The 20,150-nt window shown below is 44.9% G+C and overlaps 1 protein-coding gene across 1 annotated transcript; it reads left to right on the forward strand.

The window, feature by feature from the left end:
* The first annotated feature begins 2,081 nt into the window (after nucleotides 1-2,081).
* On the forward strand, nucleotides 2,082-10,485 carry rasip1 (Ras interacting protein 1). Its single transcript, XM_018682687.2, has 16 exons — nucleotides 2,082-2,372; nucleotides 3,022-3,143; nucleotides 3,459-3,910; nucleotides 4,084-4,344; nucleotides 4,442-4,683; nucleotides 4,769-4,933; nucleotides 5,481-5,685; nucleotides 5,857-6,155; nucleotides 6,272-6,433; nucleotides 7,079-7,119; nucleotides 7,423-7,577; nucleotides 7,727-7,839; nucleotides 8,772-9,066; nucleotides 9,378-9,541; nucleotides 9,620-9,761; nucleotides 9,961-10,485. Exons 2-16 carry the CDS (start codon nucleotides 3,022-3,024, stop codon nucleotides 10,137-10,139), a joined length of 2,997 nt encoding a protein of 998 aa, XP_018538203.1. The 5' UTR covers nucleotides 2,082-2,372; the 3' UTR covers nucleotides 10,140-10,485.
* The last annotated feature ends 9,665 nt before the right edge of the window (nucleotides 10,486-20,150 follow it).

Raw genomic sequence — 20,150 nt, forward strand, 5'->3', positions numbered from 1 at the left:
ATGAAATTTTAGTTTTAATTCTCAGCTCACAATTCTCTCTCACAAAATAAATAAATAAGTGATAAGGATTTGATAATGATAATGTACAGTTTAATCTTGTGTGTCCAAACTGATATTACTGTCTCCTCTTTCCTGCTTCTCACCATAGTAACTTTCCTTTGAATTTTGTACCATCGGCCTCCTACTCTCTCCTTCTCTGACCTTTCTTTCAACATATTATTCTATCACAGGAGAACTGTAAAGCTTCAACCAGCAGTCATAATCAGTAGCCCACATCTGACTGTTCAGTGAATAAAATGACAGAAAATAGCAAAGAGATAAAATGCCATTGTTGTCTGACCAACAGTCAAACAGTCAAAAATACAAAGACTTTTGCTTAAATTAATTATCAATTATCAAACTTGTTGCCAGATAATTTTCTATCTGATTGATAATTTGTTGATCAAGCAGTCATTTCGTCTCCTGAGCACTGGTTGGCCAGGGGACATACTGAAACTGCTATGCATGGTGGGGAGTAGATTTTTGATTTAGATTTTTGCCCCAAGGCCCCTCTAAGAGGTTAATTTGGCCACTGTAAGCTTCACCTCACTGACTACAGATCAGTTTAAAGCAATATTCTGCCCAAAATATATCCTTTTAGTGTTAAATAAACTTGTGGGCTTGAAAAAAATTGGTGGCAAAAATTCAGCACTAAATTCAAGTTTAATCCAGTTTCCTCCTTTCCTCAGAGGACTGCAGCTGTGGTCAGCTTGAATTTGCGCCGGTTACAAAATAAACTATCAAAAATATGCATAGCTACGTTTCAAACCAACATGATCCCTTCCTCTGCTGTCCATCTGTATTCTCACTGTGGTCCTTGCTCATATTTTTGCCAAATATGGCCAAATATTCTGCCTCTGTTTGCCATGACAAACAGAGACCCAATTTTTAAGTAGCCTGCATAATAACAACTTAAGTTTTAATCTCTGGGCTTGGCTTGGGTATTTCAGTCCTTGTGAAGTAACAAAACATTAAGTATTAAAGTTGAAGTGCAAGTCTTTTTTAGTTTGTCGATTGCCATTTAAAGTCATCAGATTCTTGACCCAAGTTAAAGTTGCTGACTTAGGTTACAAGAAAAAAAAAAAAATCATGTAACCACTTGAACTCAAATGTTTATAGTATTATTTTTAAATTCATTTGATCAAACATTTCTTTTTAATGTCTGACAACATCACACAATAGGTCTAAATTCTGTAACTGGCTACAACACATGTTAAATTCTCATATAATATCAATCAGTCTGTTGGTACTGGGTGAGTAAATGCTGAATTGGTAAGGGGGTCAATTACAGTTAGACTCATTTGTTGAATCAACTTGATTCTGACAATGACAACTAATGATAATACCTGGCTGATGTTACAGTTAATGTTCATATTGTCCACATTTAAATGGAAGTAATCTGTTCTCTTCTCTCTCAGTGACACACACTGTGAAACAGTGGAGGAGCCTTTGAAATGAGACAAACCTATTTGTGTGTTATGACGTATTCAGTCTAGCAATGTGGACTTTGGAGGATCGAGCCCCCGAACTGGGACACAGTGACAGTATCCTTTCTCTTTCCATCCACCATTTTCCTGTCGAAGACCAGGTCAAAGATCACAGGTGTCTTCTGTCGCTCCCTCTAGTTTCCTGTCTCACTGCGTGCATTTCCTTCATCCTCTTTCCAGCAAAACTTTAAAACTAGGCCATTTGTTCTGTGTTGTGTGATGTACTGTGATTGTGAAATCGCAACATAGTACAGGACTGAAATTTTGTTAAGAATCTGTCCTGGCGCTTAGACTCTGATTGATGTAATTAAACTTTATTAGGATGAAACAGTGACACAATATTTCTGTTTATCTACAAAGGCCAAAAAATATGTCTAAATTACTTTGTGGTGGACAATATGGTAATTAATATTCTCAATAAGGTTCTGTATGTGTGTAAATTCACCCTTCTTTTGCTTTCTACCAATCTCTCCCTCTCTCTCTCACTCAGTCAGGATATAGGTGTTGTCCACTGCAAAGGAAGGAAATTCTGTCACTTAGAACAATGGGCCTGTTTCTCTATCTATAGACCCAGAGAGGCTGAGAGCCAGGGAAAGAGAGGCAGCAGAGCTTTTCCAGTTGGAGAGAAAAACTAAAGAAAAAGTTTATTTTAGTTGAGAGAAATGGACGTCTAGAATTAGAGATGCGTATGTAGATGTGTGACAGATTTAGGCCTTTGAAAGATGGAATTTTGCTGTGAGGAGAAAGAAATGTGTGAAGTTATTAGATTACTCTGAGCTGCGTATTAGCATTCAGGTGGCAAAGGATAATCATAACACACTATAGAAGGATCAGAAGTGTCTGTGGGTAAGTGTATTCAGAATCTTATACATATAATTATTTGAATTTCTGTCTTCTATGATTTTGACTGGATGTTTTTTCAAAAATACTCCACCACAACATGGAGGACAGGACGCTTATGAATAAAACGTGGCATTGTCTATATAGAATGAAAATAATAGATGTTAGGTATGGACACAGATGTCCAGATATCATACAAGATTTTCAGTCTTGTATGAGATCATGAAAAAGTCCTCAAATTTTGGTGGTAATTTAAATTTAAAGTAACACTAAGAAATCGACGGGCAGTGACCTTTGGAGTGGGTTTTTCCCTGTCACTGCGACAGCTGGACTTGGGTCCCACAAAACATGCTTCCTGTTTGAGAATGGAGAATACACACTATGATTTTCAGGGGCAGACTGGGGGGGGGGGGGGGGGGGGGGTAATTTCTTTTTGTTTGCTTTCACCATGTTGACAACCTGCTGCAGGTATCCTGTTGATGTTTTTTGATGGTGACATCACTCCATTGTTATATTGTTTCAATCCTGGCATTGCTGCAACACATACCTCACTGCAGTGGGGTAGGCAGTGGAAGGAAACATGACATTTACAGTATGTTGACATATTGCGGAGTTGAAAGCCAAATTCAAAAAGCCTTCATTTCTTCTCTGTCAGATGGAGGGGTCTGGAAGTCCTCGCTTCAGGAAACTCCATTTCCCAGTGGGTCTGTGGATCAACTCTCCCAGGAAACACTTTGCCAAGCTAGGTGGTCGCTGGCCCAGCGCCGTCTCTGTCAAGTCAGTCTGAAATTCTCACATTTTCTTCCTGTTTTGCTTCTATAACGCACATATTTTGCCTTAGGTTAAACAACTCTCACGCCAGTTATTGTGTAGTTAGAGTTCAGTGCCTAATAAGTTTTGTTGAATGAACAGTTTATGTACTGATTTCATCTTATCTTACTTCCACTGTCATTAGTATCCTTTCAACCTTGTAACCTTTCCCTGTTTTATTTTAGTCCTTGTTGTTTGTCAGACATAATTCACAGCTGACTGGTCCCTTCCTTTCTCCTTCCTCTCCCCTCCATTTGTCTACCCCTCCTCTGTTGTTACCAGGTCGACCACCAGCTCTGACGCAGCCTCCCTCCACGAGGCCCCTTCTGCTCCTTCCTCTTCCCTTTCAAACTCCACCCCCTCGCTGGCTTCCCCTACCCCATCCCCGTCTCCCTCTCCGGCCTTCCTCAGGCCGCGGCCTGCTGGGCCCCAGTCTCGCACGAAGCGCCTTTCCCACCTCTTTCTGCGGGGGCGCTCCAACAGCGACCGGGACCGGGCGGTGGGGGAGAGGGAGAGAGAGGTTTGGGCTCACTCAGCTGCCCCCTCCTCCCACCACTACTTGCCCCCTGCCTCTTCCTCTGCCCCAGGCCTGATCAAGATCTACGGGGATGCCCTGTCCAGTGGAGCCAACTATCGCTCCCTGCTGGCCAACATCCACTCTACAGCCAGGCAACTCATTGCCCAGGTCATCACTCGCTACACTGAGAGAGAGAGGGAGGAAACAGATGACGCAGGTATGAGAGTGGGAAATTTTCTCTCATTTGGACCTCTGCTGCAATCCATTACTTAGGATTGTTTGCTCAAAAATTTTAACCAATTGGGAATGACTTAATATAAACATAAACAGCGGTGTTATGGAAAAATAATTACCCCTCCCCTCTTCCTCCCTTCCTTCATTACCTTCTAGTTCTCCAGAAACACAGCCCAGAGGACTTCCTGTTGTGTGATGTCATTGGAAAGCCCATCCAGCAGCCAGATGGAGCTATCAAGTGGGAGACAGAGTGCCGGAGAGGTGTTGCCCCATGGGAATGTCCCCTCTTGTTAGTGGACATGTGGCGGCCAAAGGACGGATTTGAGCGGCGCTTTGAAATCCAAAGGAAGGAAGACTATGAGAGAGAAGAGAGAGAGAGAGAGAAGGAGCGGGAGAGGGAGGGAGAGAACTACCAAGGTATGTTTAAGGCCCAACAGACAGGTACTGTGTGCGACTAATTTTAAACAACATTGGGTCAAACTGACCAATATGCCTGACTGTCTACGGACAACAGGTGTGCGCTGGCGGCGGACCAGGATGTCATCAGGTGGTGGGCCAGAGGAGAGCGAGCGCGGTCATCGTGGAAGGAACACGGAGCTCAGGAGGAGCATCAGCGACATGAACCTGAGTCTGCGGCGTCGCCAGGGCAACCATGTCAGCAACGACCCACGTGGCTCTGGCAACCGGCCTAATAACAACGGAGGAGTGCAGGACAGGAAGAACATTGTGAGCATGATCAACCCACAGCCAGGAGAGGTAAAGTAGATGATGTGGTATGAAAGAACTGAATTAACAGTGCATTTTTCTCTCCTAATCATCATGTCTTAACCTGCTATTTCAGATTAGGGCGTCAAAAGCAGAGGCAAAGGTTGGATGGACGAACCAGCCAGCCGAGGATGAGAAGGATTACTCCAGCTGCGACCTGGAAGTGATGTCACAAAGTTTGATCCTTCCACCCACAGACCGGCCCTACTTCCTCTTGCTGCAGGGTTACGATCAGAGCAAGGCAAGACATGCTGACAGATGATATCACGCGCACACAATACTCACAAACAACACCCACACACACGTACGCTACATAAACACATGAACACACACATACACTGTGCACGTGTGCTCTCAGGCAAGGTGCATACACTTTAATGTGCACATATGAAGGCATGTTGTAGAGGATTTGTGAGGAGGCACACGCGTGCACACACCCTGAACATGACATCATACCTGCATGTCTGTAATCGCCACATACCATCGGGGTTTCCATCCTTCTACAAGCCAAACCCTTTCAGCATCCAGCACAAAAACAGCCTCAGAGCAGCACAATGCCTCAACAATTTCTCCATCCAAAGCACAAAACCCCTCTGTGTGCATCACTCCATCTCACACAATGACCTCACACAGGTCTCCATTGTAGCAAACTGTGACACACTTCATACCTTATCAGCCTCCTTCTGTTGAACTTAACATCTGATGGAAGGTTGATATAAACCATGCCACTTAAAAGATAACAGACCTCCCTGACTCTCTGCTACTCCTCCACTGTGTGTTTTGTTTAGGATTTTGTTTTGTACATCATGGCGGGACATACGCATGTGTTTGGAAGAAAGCCCACAATGAGAGAGAGAGAGAAGGATAGAGAGAGGGAGAGGAAGGGGAAGAGGCCTCTGAAGGTGGATACGTTCCTCTCTGCTCCTGACCTTTTGGCTAGACATTTATTGGTGAGAAGAGACTCAGCTGTTCCCGAGACGCCCACCGGACAAGGTACTAACAATTCTGGCTCAGAGCTGCTTGGTGCACTCAACAGGGTGTCCAACAAAATTCAAAACTGGAGCAGTTATACTGTGCTTTCTCATACTGTGCGAAACTTAAAACTAAGACTGTTTTTGCAGTGTTTGATATACTCTGTCCTGAATTCATCTCATTTTGTCCCAGCTCTGATGAGGCCCTTCAGAGGTGGTGCAGTCACACACAATGGAGTGGCCCTTTACAGAGAGACAGTCCTGAAACCTGGGGATGTGATTGGTCTCGGGAACCACTTCCTTTTCCTGTACCGTGACCCGCGTGTCACCCCGGCTCCACCGCTGGCACTAACCCTGCCGTGGCAGGCTGATGCCTCCACCACATGCTGCCCCTCAGGGTTGGTGGACAGACAGGAAGCTCTGAGGCAGTACCTGGGATCAACTGAGGCGGTTTTGAAATTCCATCCCCGTCATGCAGATGCCTTGTTACAGGTGAGACAGGCAAAAAATGAACCGATATAAACTGATAATAACTGTGTACATGGCAAGTGTTATTGAAAAACGGCCTTGATGACATATATTATGTTTATCCCTCACTTCTCTCTCAGGAGATAATCTCCAAAAATTCCTCTCCAGACTCTGGTGGTGGGCCTTTAGCTCCTGCTTATCTCCTGTCAATCATGATAGATCATGCCTCTAAACACCTGGACCCTGCCCTCACACCACAGATATTACTCAAGTCAGCCAATCTAATTAAAGAAATTGTCTGGGTAAGTTTAAAAAAGAGAAAAAGCAACAGCTCAATATTGATGTATGTCCTTAAGGTTAGGGTTAGGTCTCTCATTTCCTGTAATCTTTTTACTGTTAGTCTTGTAAATGCACAAACATTTAGGATATTTTAATGCCTTTATCAAAAACATCTTTAAACAATACTAGTCTACAGCCATGCTAAGAGCTCTCTGAGGCTGTATTTATTTACAATTAAGACAAAGCCGCAAAAAACAGCTCAGCACATAAAACATGACATATGTTATGATATGTTTAGTAAAGTGATAAAATATCTCAGAGACTAGTCAAGACTAGTTCATCTATGGAACAAGTGAACCATAAATCTTTTTGGCATAGTGTCGAATGGCCACAACCACACTTAAAACAAACTTGGCAGGAAAACATCAGGTAGGCAGATTGAGATTGCCACGTTCAGTCAGACAGAAAAACCAGCAGACAGACATATGCCCTTCATTGTGGCCTGCTAGGTTGTGGACAGGAGCGAGGATGAGCTGATGTCACTTCCCTCCTGCTGGAAAATGTGCTGTAATTGTCCTGGCTGCAGGGCTAGACTCTGCTCCCCCTCCTCCACCCCCACACTAAGCCAAAATGTCTCTCCTCTCTTCTGTCTCCAACTCTCTTTACAGGATAACATTAAGGAATTTGGGGATAAGCATCCCACGCAAAAGTAAGAGCATTTTTCTTCTACGTCATGTTTCCTCTGTTTAGAGATCTCCTGCTGAGTGATTCATGATACATTTGTGCTTGTGCTGTTATGTCTTTGGTAAATTTTTGTGGTGTGATGAATGCATTGTAACAAAGTGATGTCGAAAAATGGCTCAAACATTGTTGAGTAATAATAACTTAGTCTATTTTTATTCGCAGTATGGTGTGTTTCTCTTTCAAAGCACAAACAAAACACTGACAGGGGAATGTTCACAATCATTTTACAGCTAACATAACTCTGACACTGCATAAATGTTATGTCCAGTTCCACAGAGCAGGAGGGTGAGATAAGCGCGCCGAACGTCCAGAAACTGTCGTCTGACCTTCGACCCCTGATGTTCTGGATGTCAAACGCCACGGAGCTCCTTAACTTCTTCCAGGTCAAAGTTGAAACCATGGAGAAAGAGTGGGAGTTTGAAGGTGAGAGTGATTTGAAAACAACAGAAACCTTTAACAGCTATGACAGTTCAATAAATTACCACAGGAGTTTGGCGATGTTGGACACAGAAATTAAAGAGGACACAAAGTCTTTAATTTGTTTGACTGTCTTTATGATGGTTTCTCTAAAGCCCCTGGGGATCCAGTCTTGACAGCTGACATGGACACCTGCTCAGAGGCTCTGGCACAGCTGGATGATGTCATTATGCACACCTTCCAGCAGTGTGTGTATCACCTCACCAAGGTATATAAAACAAAAGCCCAAATCCATACTAAATCCATACTAATTCTAAGTCTATAAAGTATAAAATCAACACACTTAAATGACACAGTGCGTGTGAGGCTGACCAAACTGCAACTTCGGAAAGCTACTAACAAAATCTTCACAAAGAGACAGCAAAATGTCTTTAAAAATGACTTAATACTTATTTCTGTTGTTTACCAAGATCTTTCTGGAGCTGTCTCACCACCACCCACCATTTATTTTAATTTTTTCCAGCTGTGAACATCTCTTCCATTTCCCTTGTGCTTTGCATTGTGGGAGAACAGTGTGCATCACCAGCATGCTCAAAAATTGACTGTATTCAGAATGCATACTGTCTGGTTTTGGTATGCTTCGTTGTGTCAGTTTTCCAGTGTAAACATACTACATACTAAAAAACATGCTTAGAATGAGCAGTGCTAACATGCTAATGCGTAATGCACTATCGCAGTTATGGGTGTGTTAGCATAGTAACATTTGCTAATTACCACTACACAAAGTACAGCAAAGGCCATTAGGAGTGCAGGTATTTGGTGAAAAATGAAATTAGAATTCATCCTCAGGTGGGCATGAATGTATGTACCAAATGTCAGGGCAATCAATTCCAGCTGTTGTTGAGATATTTCAGTCTTAACCACAAATACCAACCTCATGGTGGCGCTAGAGGAAAAGTCAGTAGGATTCAACCTCTGGGGATCATGAAAAAAAATTCATGGCAGCCAGCGAAGTATTTGTTGAAATATTTCAGTCCGGACCAGAATGGTGGATTAACCAGCAGACAGACTGACATTGTCATCCTGCCACCCAAATGAATCTGTCTCCTCCCACATCTGTTATTCCAGCAAATACATGTTTTATTTATTTATCTATTTTAAACAAATGAACTCAAGTTTCTATCCTCTCTGTCCACAAAGACCCTGTACTCACTACTTCCAGCATTGCTGGACACCAACCCATTCTCCAGTGAGGACAAAGAGAAAGAGAAGGATGGAGCTGGGGGTGCAGAGGGAGAAGAAAAAAGAGGCGAGGAAGGAGAGGTGGATGATGTGTCTGCCTTACCGCCCAAGGTTGCCGGGCTGGTGGAGGTGTATCGCTGCTCCCTCATGCTGTCGCGGGAGGCGTGTCTGTCCCCGCCTCTCACCTCCCAAACCTTCGGTTACCTCTTCTTCTTCACCAACACCTCCCTGCTCAACACTTTGCTGGAGAGAGGTGAGAGGGCTATAAGCCACCCGGCGTCACTCTTACTGACCACAGTGACCAGACAGGACAATCATGATATAATGCTAAATGCTAAAATGAATTAGTAATCCCAGTTATACAGCAATATCCATCTAAAGGTTATTATGGTCATACCATACTAAATAAGGCTATAGTGGAATATGGACTGAGGCACCAAGATGATAAAGTTCTCTCTTAGATAACAGAATAATCTACTATCTTATTTTTAAAAACAGAATTCTTTTTCTATTTACATCTTTTTACATTTTCTTTCTGTTCCTTTCCTCATCCACTTTTTTCAGACGGACTGTTTTCGTGGTCCAGAGCAGTCCAGATCAGAACAAACTTGGACCTGGTTCTGGACTGGTTACAAGGGGCGGGATTAGGAGACATTGCTTCTGAGTTTATGAAGAAACTGTCAATCACAGTCAACTTCCTGTGTATTCCCAAGACTCGACTTATCCAGGTAATGCAGCTACATATTCAGTATGGCGGCTCAGCCCTCCACTAGAATATCAACCAACATTTGCTTGTTGTCTCCCAGTCATCCTGGACCAGTCTACAGGAGGACCATGTCTTGTTAAGCCCTGCGCAGCTACACCATCTGCTCACTCATTACAAACTGGGACCAACCAGAGCCCCACCAGGATCCTGGGCCCCTCCACCAGGCACAGAGCTAAGTGGAGGTAAAACAAGTACTAGTATATGATAAAGAGTGTGGTCTAGACCTGCTCTATGTGTACAGTGCCTCAAGATAACTTCTGTTGTGAATTGGCGCTATATAAATAAAATTTGATTGGATTTAATTTGATTTAGTACTATGACTACTGAACAAAATGACTGTCTGCCAAGTCAGTTGTTTGTAATCATTTTCTCATCTTTTAGACATCTTTGAGAGCTTCCTGGACCATCCTCCTCTTATCCTGCCAAATGAGACACCACGCCTTGACCTCTCCCAGCCAATACCAAGCCCTGAGCTCCAAAAGGAAGTATCACGTCTCCGCACCTTCTTGTGGGGACTCGACCAGGACGAGCTCCCGGCGAATCAGAGGACTCGGCTCTGAGGAAGCCCATATTTGTCTCTGTATGGAAGTAAAATGTTATCACCAGAAGAGACAAACTGGGAACCACAGAAAATGCAAACTGGACTTTGTTTTTTGCATTTTGGTGCCTTAGTTGTTGATTTTTCCCCCTGACATTTCCATATCAGTTCATTTATTCACTTAGATATTTTCAATTAAGACAAATGTATTGGCTTTGGTATGTCTTTATAGGATTTAAAGCAGGGAGTAGAACCCCAGGTCTGCTGGGCCACGTAGTGTTAGGCTTCATGTGACTGTTTGACTTGGCTTCCATGTATGTTTTTAAAGTACTTGTTTTTAATAAAAGCCTGAATTCTAGTCTACAGGACCTACAGTTTCCGTATAATCTTTGACAAGCTTGTTGCCCACAGCAGGGCCCCTGGGGCTTGGCACTCGTCTCAGCTTCGACAGCAAAGGAACATTCCACAAGGTGGCGATGCAGGACTCATTCCCCTTTGACGTTAAATGATGAGTGTGCAGGTAGAACTGCTTGACTAAGGAGGTGATCATACAACTGCATTATCATCTGTTCCAAAGACACATTCTCATTTCCTGTAATAACGGTCACATTCTTTACAGAGGGTCATGACTCAAGCAGGCAAATGAGACGGTGACGACCACACACAAAGGTTACCTTTGCCTAGGTAGGATGTCGTAAAGGTCAGAGCTGGTGACTTAAGAGCGGAAGAGTTTAATTTCCCTTTGGTTGATGTGACACACTCAAGTGGTCTGATTTGTGGGGTTTCCTATTTCATTAATGTGGTATAATGCCTTGGTCCTTTAAAAAAGCCCGGCTCATTAAGTATAAATTAGCAAGTGGTTCTCATGAACAGCCAGCAGACAGGTGATATCATTACTTGGAGTGAGTAATAACTTGAACTGTCACAATTTTGTACTATCCAGTCAATTTCACCGTCTAGTCGAGCCAGATGTCTTTAGAAAAGAGTTTACCACTTTCTTTGTTTTGAGAGTGAAGCTCTATGACGTCTTGGCAAACACAAGTTATCATGCTCCTCCTTTGGCGTCCGGCCAAATGGCTTCCTTTCTTCCGGTCAACTTCTCAGATGAATTCCTTTACGGTAAAAAGCTCAAAAAAACACATAAATCCCGTGAGAGACCCCCTGCTTACATCATCATTGTAGCCTCCGGTTCTGTCTACCCAATTTCTTACTGTGCTGACATCAAAAAACATGCCATTGAGAAAGACCGGTTATAGATTATGAATCATGAGAAGAGGCTCTCTGTGGTTACATTTATCAATTAAGTGATTGTAATCACTCTCATTTGAAATTCAATGCGGTGTATGAGTGAGAGTGAGGCTGTGTTTGTGTGCTAATTTCAACTTTCCAGTAATGTCATACAGATGTAGTCTGTAGCTTTATAATTAAACACAGATGGGGCTCAGACTGGTATAGGTCCACACTGATTGTGTGATATTACAGTAGTCTGTGATACAATACGGTGACCAATGTCTGAGTGCTATTAAGTAACATGTAAGGTTTAGTAAGCATGTGACACACACACGGTTTTCTGTGATCTCAATCACTGACACAGACAAAATGTCATACACACTTTCACCCAGCATTGCGTAGTCATACACACACATAAAACCCTTTTCTCTGTCTCTCACACTCACACGCATGCAGTACACTAAATAGGCTTCTTTACCCAGGTGCAGAGTCCCACACCTGTTGTAGCAGCTCTCTGTAATTAGCTTGACACAATTATCACTGGTGGACGGAGGCAGAGGAGGTGGGGGTGAAGACAATGGGGCAGTTATTCTCTCCCTATCATCTCCTTCTCTCTCCCCGCTGTCGAGTAATGAAAGATTCTTCCATTCTTCAAAGAGACGGAGTTTCCTACAAAACAGCTGAGTCAGAGGAGAAAAGAGAGGAGGATGAAAAGAAAAGGAGAACAGTAGGGAGGCAAGTAAGCGGTAATGCAGTGCTGCCGGTGTGAGGCCCAGTGGACCACAGTGATTGTGTTCATTGTTGCTGCACACAGGAGTCATTTTCAGGAACCAGAAAAAAAAGCCCATGGCTCTGACACTTAACACTAACAGCTCCAACCTGGCAAGGCCTCAGTATCTATTTGTGATCTGGTAACACTTTACCTGATCCCTGCGTCATCGTAAAGCCCGCAGTATAAGGAGGTTTTTCAAGTCATACGTCAGGGGAAAGGACAGAATACGATGACTGTGAGGCCACTGATGGAGGTGGTGAGACATGTTTTATCAAGAAATCAAGGAGGGGAAAGTGTGAGGGTTTGAGTCCAAAGTAGTCATCATACCAAATTTGAGGAATCTGGTTTCTTATACCAGTGGGGACCTAACTTTTTTTTCTGATCCTAATTCCACATGGGCAAAGGGAGCAATATTACTTTTATGAGTCTGGCTCAGAAGACACAAAGATAGATTTCTCATTTTGGTTCTCAGACTGAAAATATTATAGAACCTGGCTGTATGAGATGCAATCACCAGAGAGTCAGAAACAAAGAGTGAAAAATTGTGCATGGCTCTGGGGCTAAGTCCTGTGTTAAGGCCAGGAAGGAAACAAGGGAGCAGGGAAATCTCTGTTAGATCACAGACAGACAAAAAGACAGACTGGGGGTGTAGGAATCTGAATGAGGTTTGAGACGACTGGAGAAAAGGTCAGAGGTGCTGGGAGGGAAATCAGTCAGCTGCAGACAGACGACAGACTGTGGCTGAGGCTGGAGATGGCTGGGGAGACTCGTGGATGAAATGGACAGCAGAGCCTCAGTGAGGTGACTAAAAGGCCAGGAGAAAAGCCTTCATCCTTCCTCAAGGGACAGATCTGTTTTCTCCTGGTTACGTCACCTGAATGTTAAATGCACACGTAAACACACAAGCTTTTTTTTTTTTTTTTTGGTGCACACATGCATGCTCCTACACACAAATGCACACAGGCACATGCAGGGATATAAAGAACCCCTGTGAGGTCAGATCCTCTGGGCTGAGGGTGTCCACTGTTAGTGGGACCAGCCAGCTAAGCCTCACAGTCTCACTGGCAGCTACAACCACCACCACCAACCGCTGTACCCTGCCTTGCCCTGCCCTGCCCTGCCCCAACTCTCTCTCCACTGGCGGCTGTCTGTCCTGGCCTGTTGCTGCTGCCGCTGCTGGCTGTCCAGCGCAGCAGTGCATTTATGTGTGTGCTTTTTAATTTGGGACAGGGCCCAGTGCCACCAATATGGGACTGGTGGTCTTTTCCTCTTTTCCAAAAATGTCCTCATCTACCTTTTCCCTCCTTTCCTTCTCTTTCCTCCTGTTTTCCTGTCTCTCTCACTCTCTCATTCTCGCTCAGTATGTTTCTCTCGGGCCGGGGGGCCTGTGGGCCTGTGGGTAGGGGCCTTATTCCATCAGCCTGGGGCTTCTGTCAGAGGCTTGTTCCATTTTGCGTCATGGTGTTGACTGAGCAGACCCCACACTTAACTCCCATAGAGCTATGGGGTTGGGCGGCACGGCGGCCGGCGCGGGCTAACGCGGCCCCGTGTTCAGCGTGGTAATCTGATGGCCATGTTTATTTTATGTAGCTCTCCTTTGATGGAGCAGAAAAAGTCTTTGGGCTTTTTGTTTCAGCACTTTCACTGCCAGGTCAGAGGTGCTCGCCGTGGTTACGCTCAGGAAGAATAATATTTGCCCTTATATTCGCTCCAAACAGGCTTTTTTCCATATTAGTGTCAGGGATACTCTCTGGGTTTCTGCCTTCCACTGATTCGGCACATTGGAGGTGAAGGGTGGTGGGGGACCGCACCTCAAAAGCATCGCTCCCCGGAGGATAATGGGGGTGTTCCACAGGTCGTCCCCCAGGCCCATTCCTATACCCCTGAGTGAACCCCTGTCACACTCAAATAAGGGCCTGAGAGAAAGCCCTGCAGCCATATATATGTGTGTATGTATATATATATATATATATATATATATATATATATATATATATATACATATATATATGTGCGTGTGTGTGTGTGTGTGTGTCCCATTAGTGAAGGGAAACACACACATAAACACATGAAAACACCTCCTGCTTGGCTGCCCCAGGCTCCACCTCAGCTGTCAGTCGTCCAAACTTCCCAGGGGTTCTTTTTAATGGAGTTACCAAAGAGAGAGAGAGAAAAAAAGTTACCTCTCCTTCTTGTCTGCCTGTGCCTTTCACTGCCTCACTTCAAAACTCCCACACCCACCTTTCTGCCTTGTGTCAGCTGTTTCGGATGGGTCGAAAAGCCAGGGAACCGCACTAAGTCATTATGTGAGGCTTTGACCTAAACAGACGAGCGAGAGGCAGAATAGTCCACGTTCCCTGGATCAAATTCTAGCCCCAATTTGTCCTGTACAACCACACCGTAAAGTACAAATAAAATCTCATGTATTGCCTCTCATCACATTGTTCTGCACTTACTCTATCTCTATTATCCTTTACAATGTTGATCTGACCCGGGAAAGTGTTCTCCGAGTGGCGACTTACAGGATTCGCTTTGTCATGCAAGAATGCTTTTTACTTTGAAGATTAATTAGTACGTAGCTTTTGAGAGGAGAAGCCCAGATTGTGGCTGGAAATATTGTTTATCTATCTTGATTCTGTTATTGTAATTGGCCAAGGCCTTTGCTGTGATCATGATATTATAGGAATGAATCATTGTCATACAAGATAAGACACCCTTGGGACTTAAATGGATAATGTTTAATTTCCTTCCAGGTTGCTCGTTATTTATGATCTGAATACAGAAAAGACTGGGTTTTGGTCAGATAGGAACAATAAGCACACATGCAAACACATACACACACCAGCATGCATAAACAGAAACTAGATCACCATCAACCACCCTCTATATTTCTTATCTTTCCATTGAAGATGAATAGAAAACCATGCAGAGAAAGGATTGTTTATACTTCCTGCCCTCCTCCATATATCCCATTATCCCTTTTATGTTCTAACACATTAGACGTGTTTCTGGCCTCCCCCTGTGACTGTGAGGTATGTGCTTACTCACAGATGAAGGAGCCTATACTCTGATGTAATCCAGGGGAAACAGGGGAAACGAGGTGTGTGTGTGTGGGAGGGGGACTACCCCGGTGGTAGGCAATCCAATACCTCCTGGTGCAATTTAGCAGCTCAAAACAATTACTGACCGGCTGCCCCGAGAATCAGCCCCAGCAGCCAGACTAAAAGGGATGTCGACTTGTTAGCAGACACTGATGTAAGGTCAGATTTAGTAGGTCACTACAGAGGGGAAGCTAATCTGGATCAGTGTTTGGCAATGTTGTGTTTGCTGCTCAAACTGAGCTTGAAAGCTTCTGCAGATGGCACAGTGTGGGAGACAGTAGAAAAGCCGGGTGGGTGAGTCATAAAGAGGCACTGTCAGTCAAACCCAAGGATTCACCAGCTAGAAATCTGCCTGTGAGGTGTGTGTGTGTGTTGCTTCCCACTCACTGTCACCCAATGAGGGGGCTGATTACAAGGGGTTCACCTTTCCTGTGGCTCACCTCTATCTCTGTGCTCTCTTCCTGTCCCACAGTTGTCCCTTGCTCTCGCCCAACACCCTCCAGACTGATGATGGCCTGTTTTATGTCTTTGCAGCTGCTATCTTTGTTAGGTCATTCTCTCCTCCGTGGCATCACTTTGTTTTTTCTGATCCCACCTCTATCTCAGCTCATTAACTCTCCTTTCCCTGACCTTCTCACCTATCTCTGTCCAGTCATCCCATCCCTCCCCTCTCATGTGTCACCACTCCATCCTCATCATCACTCTCAGCTTCCTAGGATGACCACTGCCACTGTGTTTATTGTCCTAGTGTCAAACCTAGGGCCTACGTCCGTCCAGCCATCCGGTCCCATCCCTTCCCACCATGCTCTTTGTCGTCATCCCCTTCATTTCTCCCTAGTGATTGTCCGTGTGCCTGTTGTTTCTGGGCTTTTAGTCCGGTCTGCTGCGGGGAATTTCCTTCTTATCGCTCACTGGGCCATTCCTTGCATTCCTGGCATGCTTCCTGGCACTACCGGGGGTCCGGCCAGATGCGAGGGCGTCTGTAATACAAGGCAGACGCCGAAGCCAACGACACCATTCATGCATCCAGCGGTGACCCCCCTGATGAGGATGGACTATGCGATTGAGGATGAAGAACCAGGGGGAGAAAAAGGGAGGAGGAGGAGACATAAAAAAGACAGCGGCGGCTTCGGGGGCGTAGTGGTAACGTGTGTGAACGTGTGCCAAAAATAGAAAATTCTGTATGGCTTTCATTTCTGAGTCCTTGACTCACAGGCTGTTATTGATAGAAGAAGACATGTAAGGCATTTAAATATCTCCCGACAGAGCAGTTTGTGGCTAATTGGGAACAGCAGGGGGTCAAAGTGCACATAAACATTGGGAACAAGAATAGAGTAGTTAGAATAACTTCCATGTCATTCCTCTTAGTCACAGCCTTCCCATGGTAAAGGTGGTTCTCTAACTGCACACTAAACAAAGCTTTTGTGAGCCTCCACAATGAACAAAGGTCAAGAAAATAAAACTGAAGAGACGGTGGGGTTGTGACAGGTCGTGCAGATGTACAAGTAAACGATGGCCGTCAGACAGAGATAATGATAATGGTGGTTAAGAAGAATGCACGCAAACACATCACTTCCATATCTTTCTCTCACTATTCCAGAGATAAGATGTCCAAGAAGTATGAGGGATAGATAGTTCAGTTTATATAAACATTTACAGTAAATGTTTTCTTTCCGCAAGAGAATGCAAAAACCCCCCAAAAATACAAAGCGACAACAACTGCAGAAATTTCAATCTAAAAAAGGAGGACAGTGTATCTTCTGTGCCGTGTTTGCACCGTTTAAATCAAAGTCGCTTCAAACCAAAGTTGACATTTCAGTGAACTTGAGGTCCACCTCCCCTCCCTGTGCGGTCAAAGCACAGCCTGCTGAATGTGGAGAGAAGTCTTTTTTGATTTCCAAACATTTTTTCGAAACGCGCTCTGCCTCCGAGCTGTTGTGCTCGAGCTGCCCCGACCCGCGTCCGTATACGCTTACTTCAAAACATAAACAGTGACAACATGCGGATATGAAATTTCCTTTCCTGTGTTTGCTCTCAGTTATGATAAAATTTACACACTCTGCGTGGCTGACGCACAGGAAATGGTCGGCGGAACGATGGTAGAATCAATACAGCTGCCCCATGAGCTCTGTTATAAGTTGTGTTATCGGCTATCATTGTTGTGGGAGGTTGATTTATGATTGTCAGCGTGTAATGAGCGTTAAATTAATGAATGGCCCAGGGTGAAGGGGCCTGAAGTGCGTCAGCATTCAAAGAAGGCAATGTCAGGTTAAAGGGGGTAGTGGGTTATAAATTGTTTTAAATGCTGGAGAGGTGGGGTGGGTGGGGGGGTGAACGTCTAATACGTAAGCATGTGTGTGTTTGTGCACGTTTGTTTGTGTGCGTCTGCAAAAGGGCACCCTCCCACCCCTCCATGTGACTGAGGTCACGTCACGTTGACAGAGTCACTCTGTAGGGCAAACCGCGACGTCACACAAGTCCTCTTCCTTTTGTCTTCCCGCTCCCCTCACTCTTTCCCGTCGTCTCTCCAAGCCCCCGCTGCCCCCTTACACACACTCACCCCTCCCCGTTTCCCCTGAGTGTTTGTCAGCAGCTCTCAGCTTCCGTAGAATAACACGACAGCGGGGCTCAGTGTGTGGCTGACGCAGACGCGCGGCGCGCCGGCAAGTAGTGGTCAGCCCCGATACAGTATACATCACTCACAGACAAAAACACAGATGTAGTAACTCACCGCAAAAAACACGGTGCGAGACTCACAAAGGGACGGAGAGCGCCCAAGTAATGTCTCCGGGGTGACTACTCTGCACAGTGAGGAATGCACCAAAACCAAAAATAGGATCTTCACTCTCACTCTCCTGCTTTTATCCTCTTTTCTTTTTTAAAAAAGGTGTTTATAGGAGGGGTCACCGGGGCAGAGATACTGCAGCCAGGTGACAAAAGAGGCTGTTTACATGCACATCGTGTTCGATTACACATGCTTTGACTACTTCAAGCTTGTATTGTTTATATTTCATTGATCCTACTGCACACCAGACAGCACCAGAGAAAACAGAGAGACCAGGAGGAGACGGGGATGTGAAGTGGAAGCGAGAGGAGAGTGTGTGTGTGTGTGTGTGTGTGAGAGAGAAAGAGAAAGTAAGAGGGAGTCGAGGGGGGAAGCACTTTGAAATGGAGAACGAGATGAGGGGAGAGCAAAAGAGAGAAAGAGAGAGAGAGGGGGATGCAGACAGGACACGCAATGACAGGGGAGGAAAGAATGTTTAGGGCGACTGAGAATGGCAGGGAGAGGAGCGGGGAGGGAGCTCTGAGACACGGGGCCCGGGTTCTCCAGTGTATTAACACCAGTCTGAGATGGAGGGAGCGAAGCAGGGGTAGATGGAAAGAGTGTTTGCACAGTAAAAAGTTCCTTTTGCGTGGGTAGCTTACTTCCCGCTGTAACCCCCCCCCTCCCCAAACACACACACACACACACACACACACACACACACACACACACACACACTCTGCAACCCCCTCCCACCCCCCTCTCTCTCCTTCCTCTTCTTCTTCTCACACTCTGTCTGTGACCTATTGCTTCAACAAGTTCATTCAGAGATTTCAGAGCAGGTGAACGACGCAGAGTCAGAGTTTTTTTTTTTTTGGGGGGGGGCTCTCACTGTTATACATGCATGTACACACATACACACACACACACACACACATATATATATATATATATATATACTGTACACTGTGTTTTGTCACATACCATAAACCTCGGCAAACTAAACAACCCTGGTAAATGTGTGTTTAATAGAGGGGCTGATTTAAACGTTTTGCTGGCTCTGTAGCTGCTTGCGCTCTCCCTTTCATCCCTGCATCCTGCCCCATGAGAGCCGAGCTAATGGAGCAGAGACCACTAGTTGCTGCATAGTTGATGTCCTTCCCTTTAATGGTTTAATTTTAAAAAGGCAAAGCAACAGATGCACAACAGCTATATCTGTCTTGAGCAGGCTGTCGCTTGCATGGAAAAGGAAGAGAGCAATTGACATGCATAATTTGTGAATCACAGTCCATGAGGGAGTGTGTGTGTGTGTGTGTGTGTGTGTGTGTGTGTGTGTGTGTGTGTGTGGTGGTGGTAGTGGGGGGTCTTTGGTCATATATCAATTTTAAAGAGGACAGCAGCGCATTAACAGTGATCTCTGACAGAGAAAAAGAGAAAGTGAGAGACGTCACTTTATTGCCCAATGACTGCAGCCCCCCCTCAACCCTCCCACCCCCCTTCTGTGTGTCACTATTCCCCCCACCACCACCACCCTGAACTATTAACACACTCACTTGCTCTCTGACGTAGGTTGAAGCATAAGGGGGGAGAAGGGGAGATGATGGGGCAGTGGGTATAAGGAGTTAGGGGGTAAGGTTACCATGACAATTCTCCAGATAGCAAAACCCCCGCCAGACTCACGCACTTGGCAGCAAAGCAGGAGAGACTAAATGATGATGGTGGTGGAGAGGAGGAAGGGGGGGTGATCATGGGGAAACTTAAAAGTGTCCTGTTATAGGAGAGTAAATATTAACAGTAATAGGTAGGGACCTTTGGTTTTCCCTTTGAACGTAATCTCTTTGTTTGTTTACTCGGGCCCTGCTGGAATTCCCTGGAGGAAATGAGGGTGCGACATAAAAATGATGAATTTATTACTACTCCTTCTCCCATAATCCCTTTTACCATCGTGGCGGTGTTGCGTCACGGCCAACTCTGAGGCTGTTTACATATTGAGCTCTGAGGTAAGCAGAACATGAGACTTAACCCTAAAATCCACAAGACTGCTTTATCACCCACCTGGACATGGAAATTAACCCACGGCAATAAACATTTATGGGAAAACCAACATTATCAGAATGGGCTGATTTGGTATTTGTTCTCATAATCAGACCATAACCCTAATCACAC

This window comes from Lates calcarifer, linkage group LG15, assembly GCF_001640805.2.
Source record: "Lates calcarifer isolate ASB-BC8 linkage group LG15, TLL_Latcal_v3, whole genome shotgun sequence".
NCBI classification, from domain to species: Eukaryota; Metazoa; Chordata; class Actinopteri; family Centropomidae; genus Lates; species Lates calcarifer.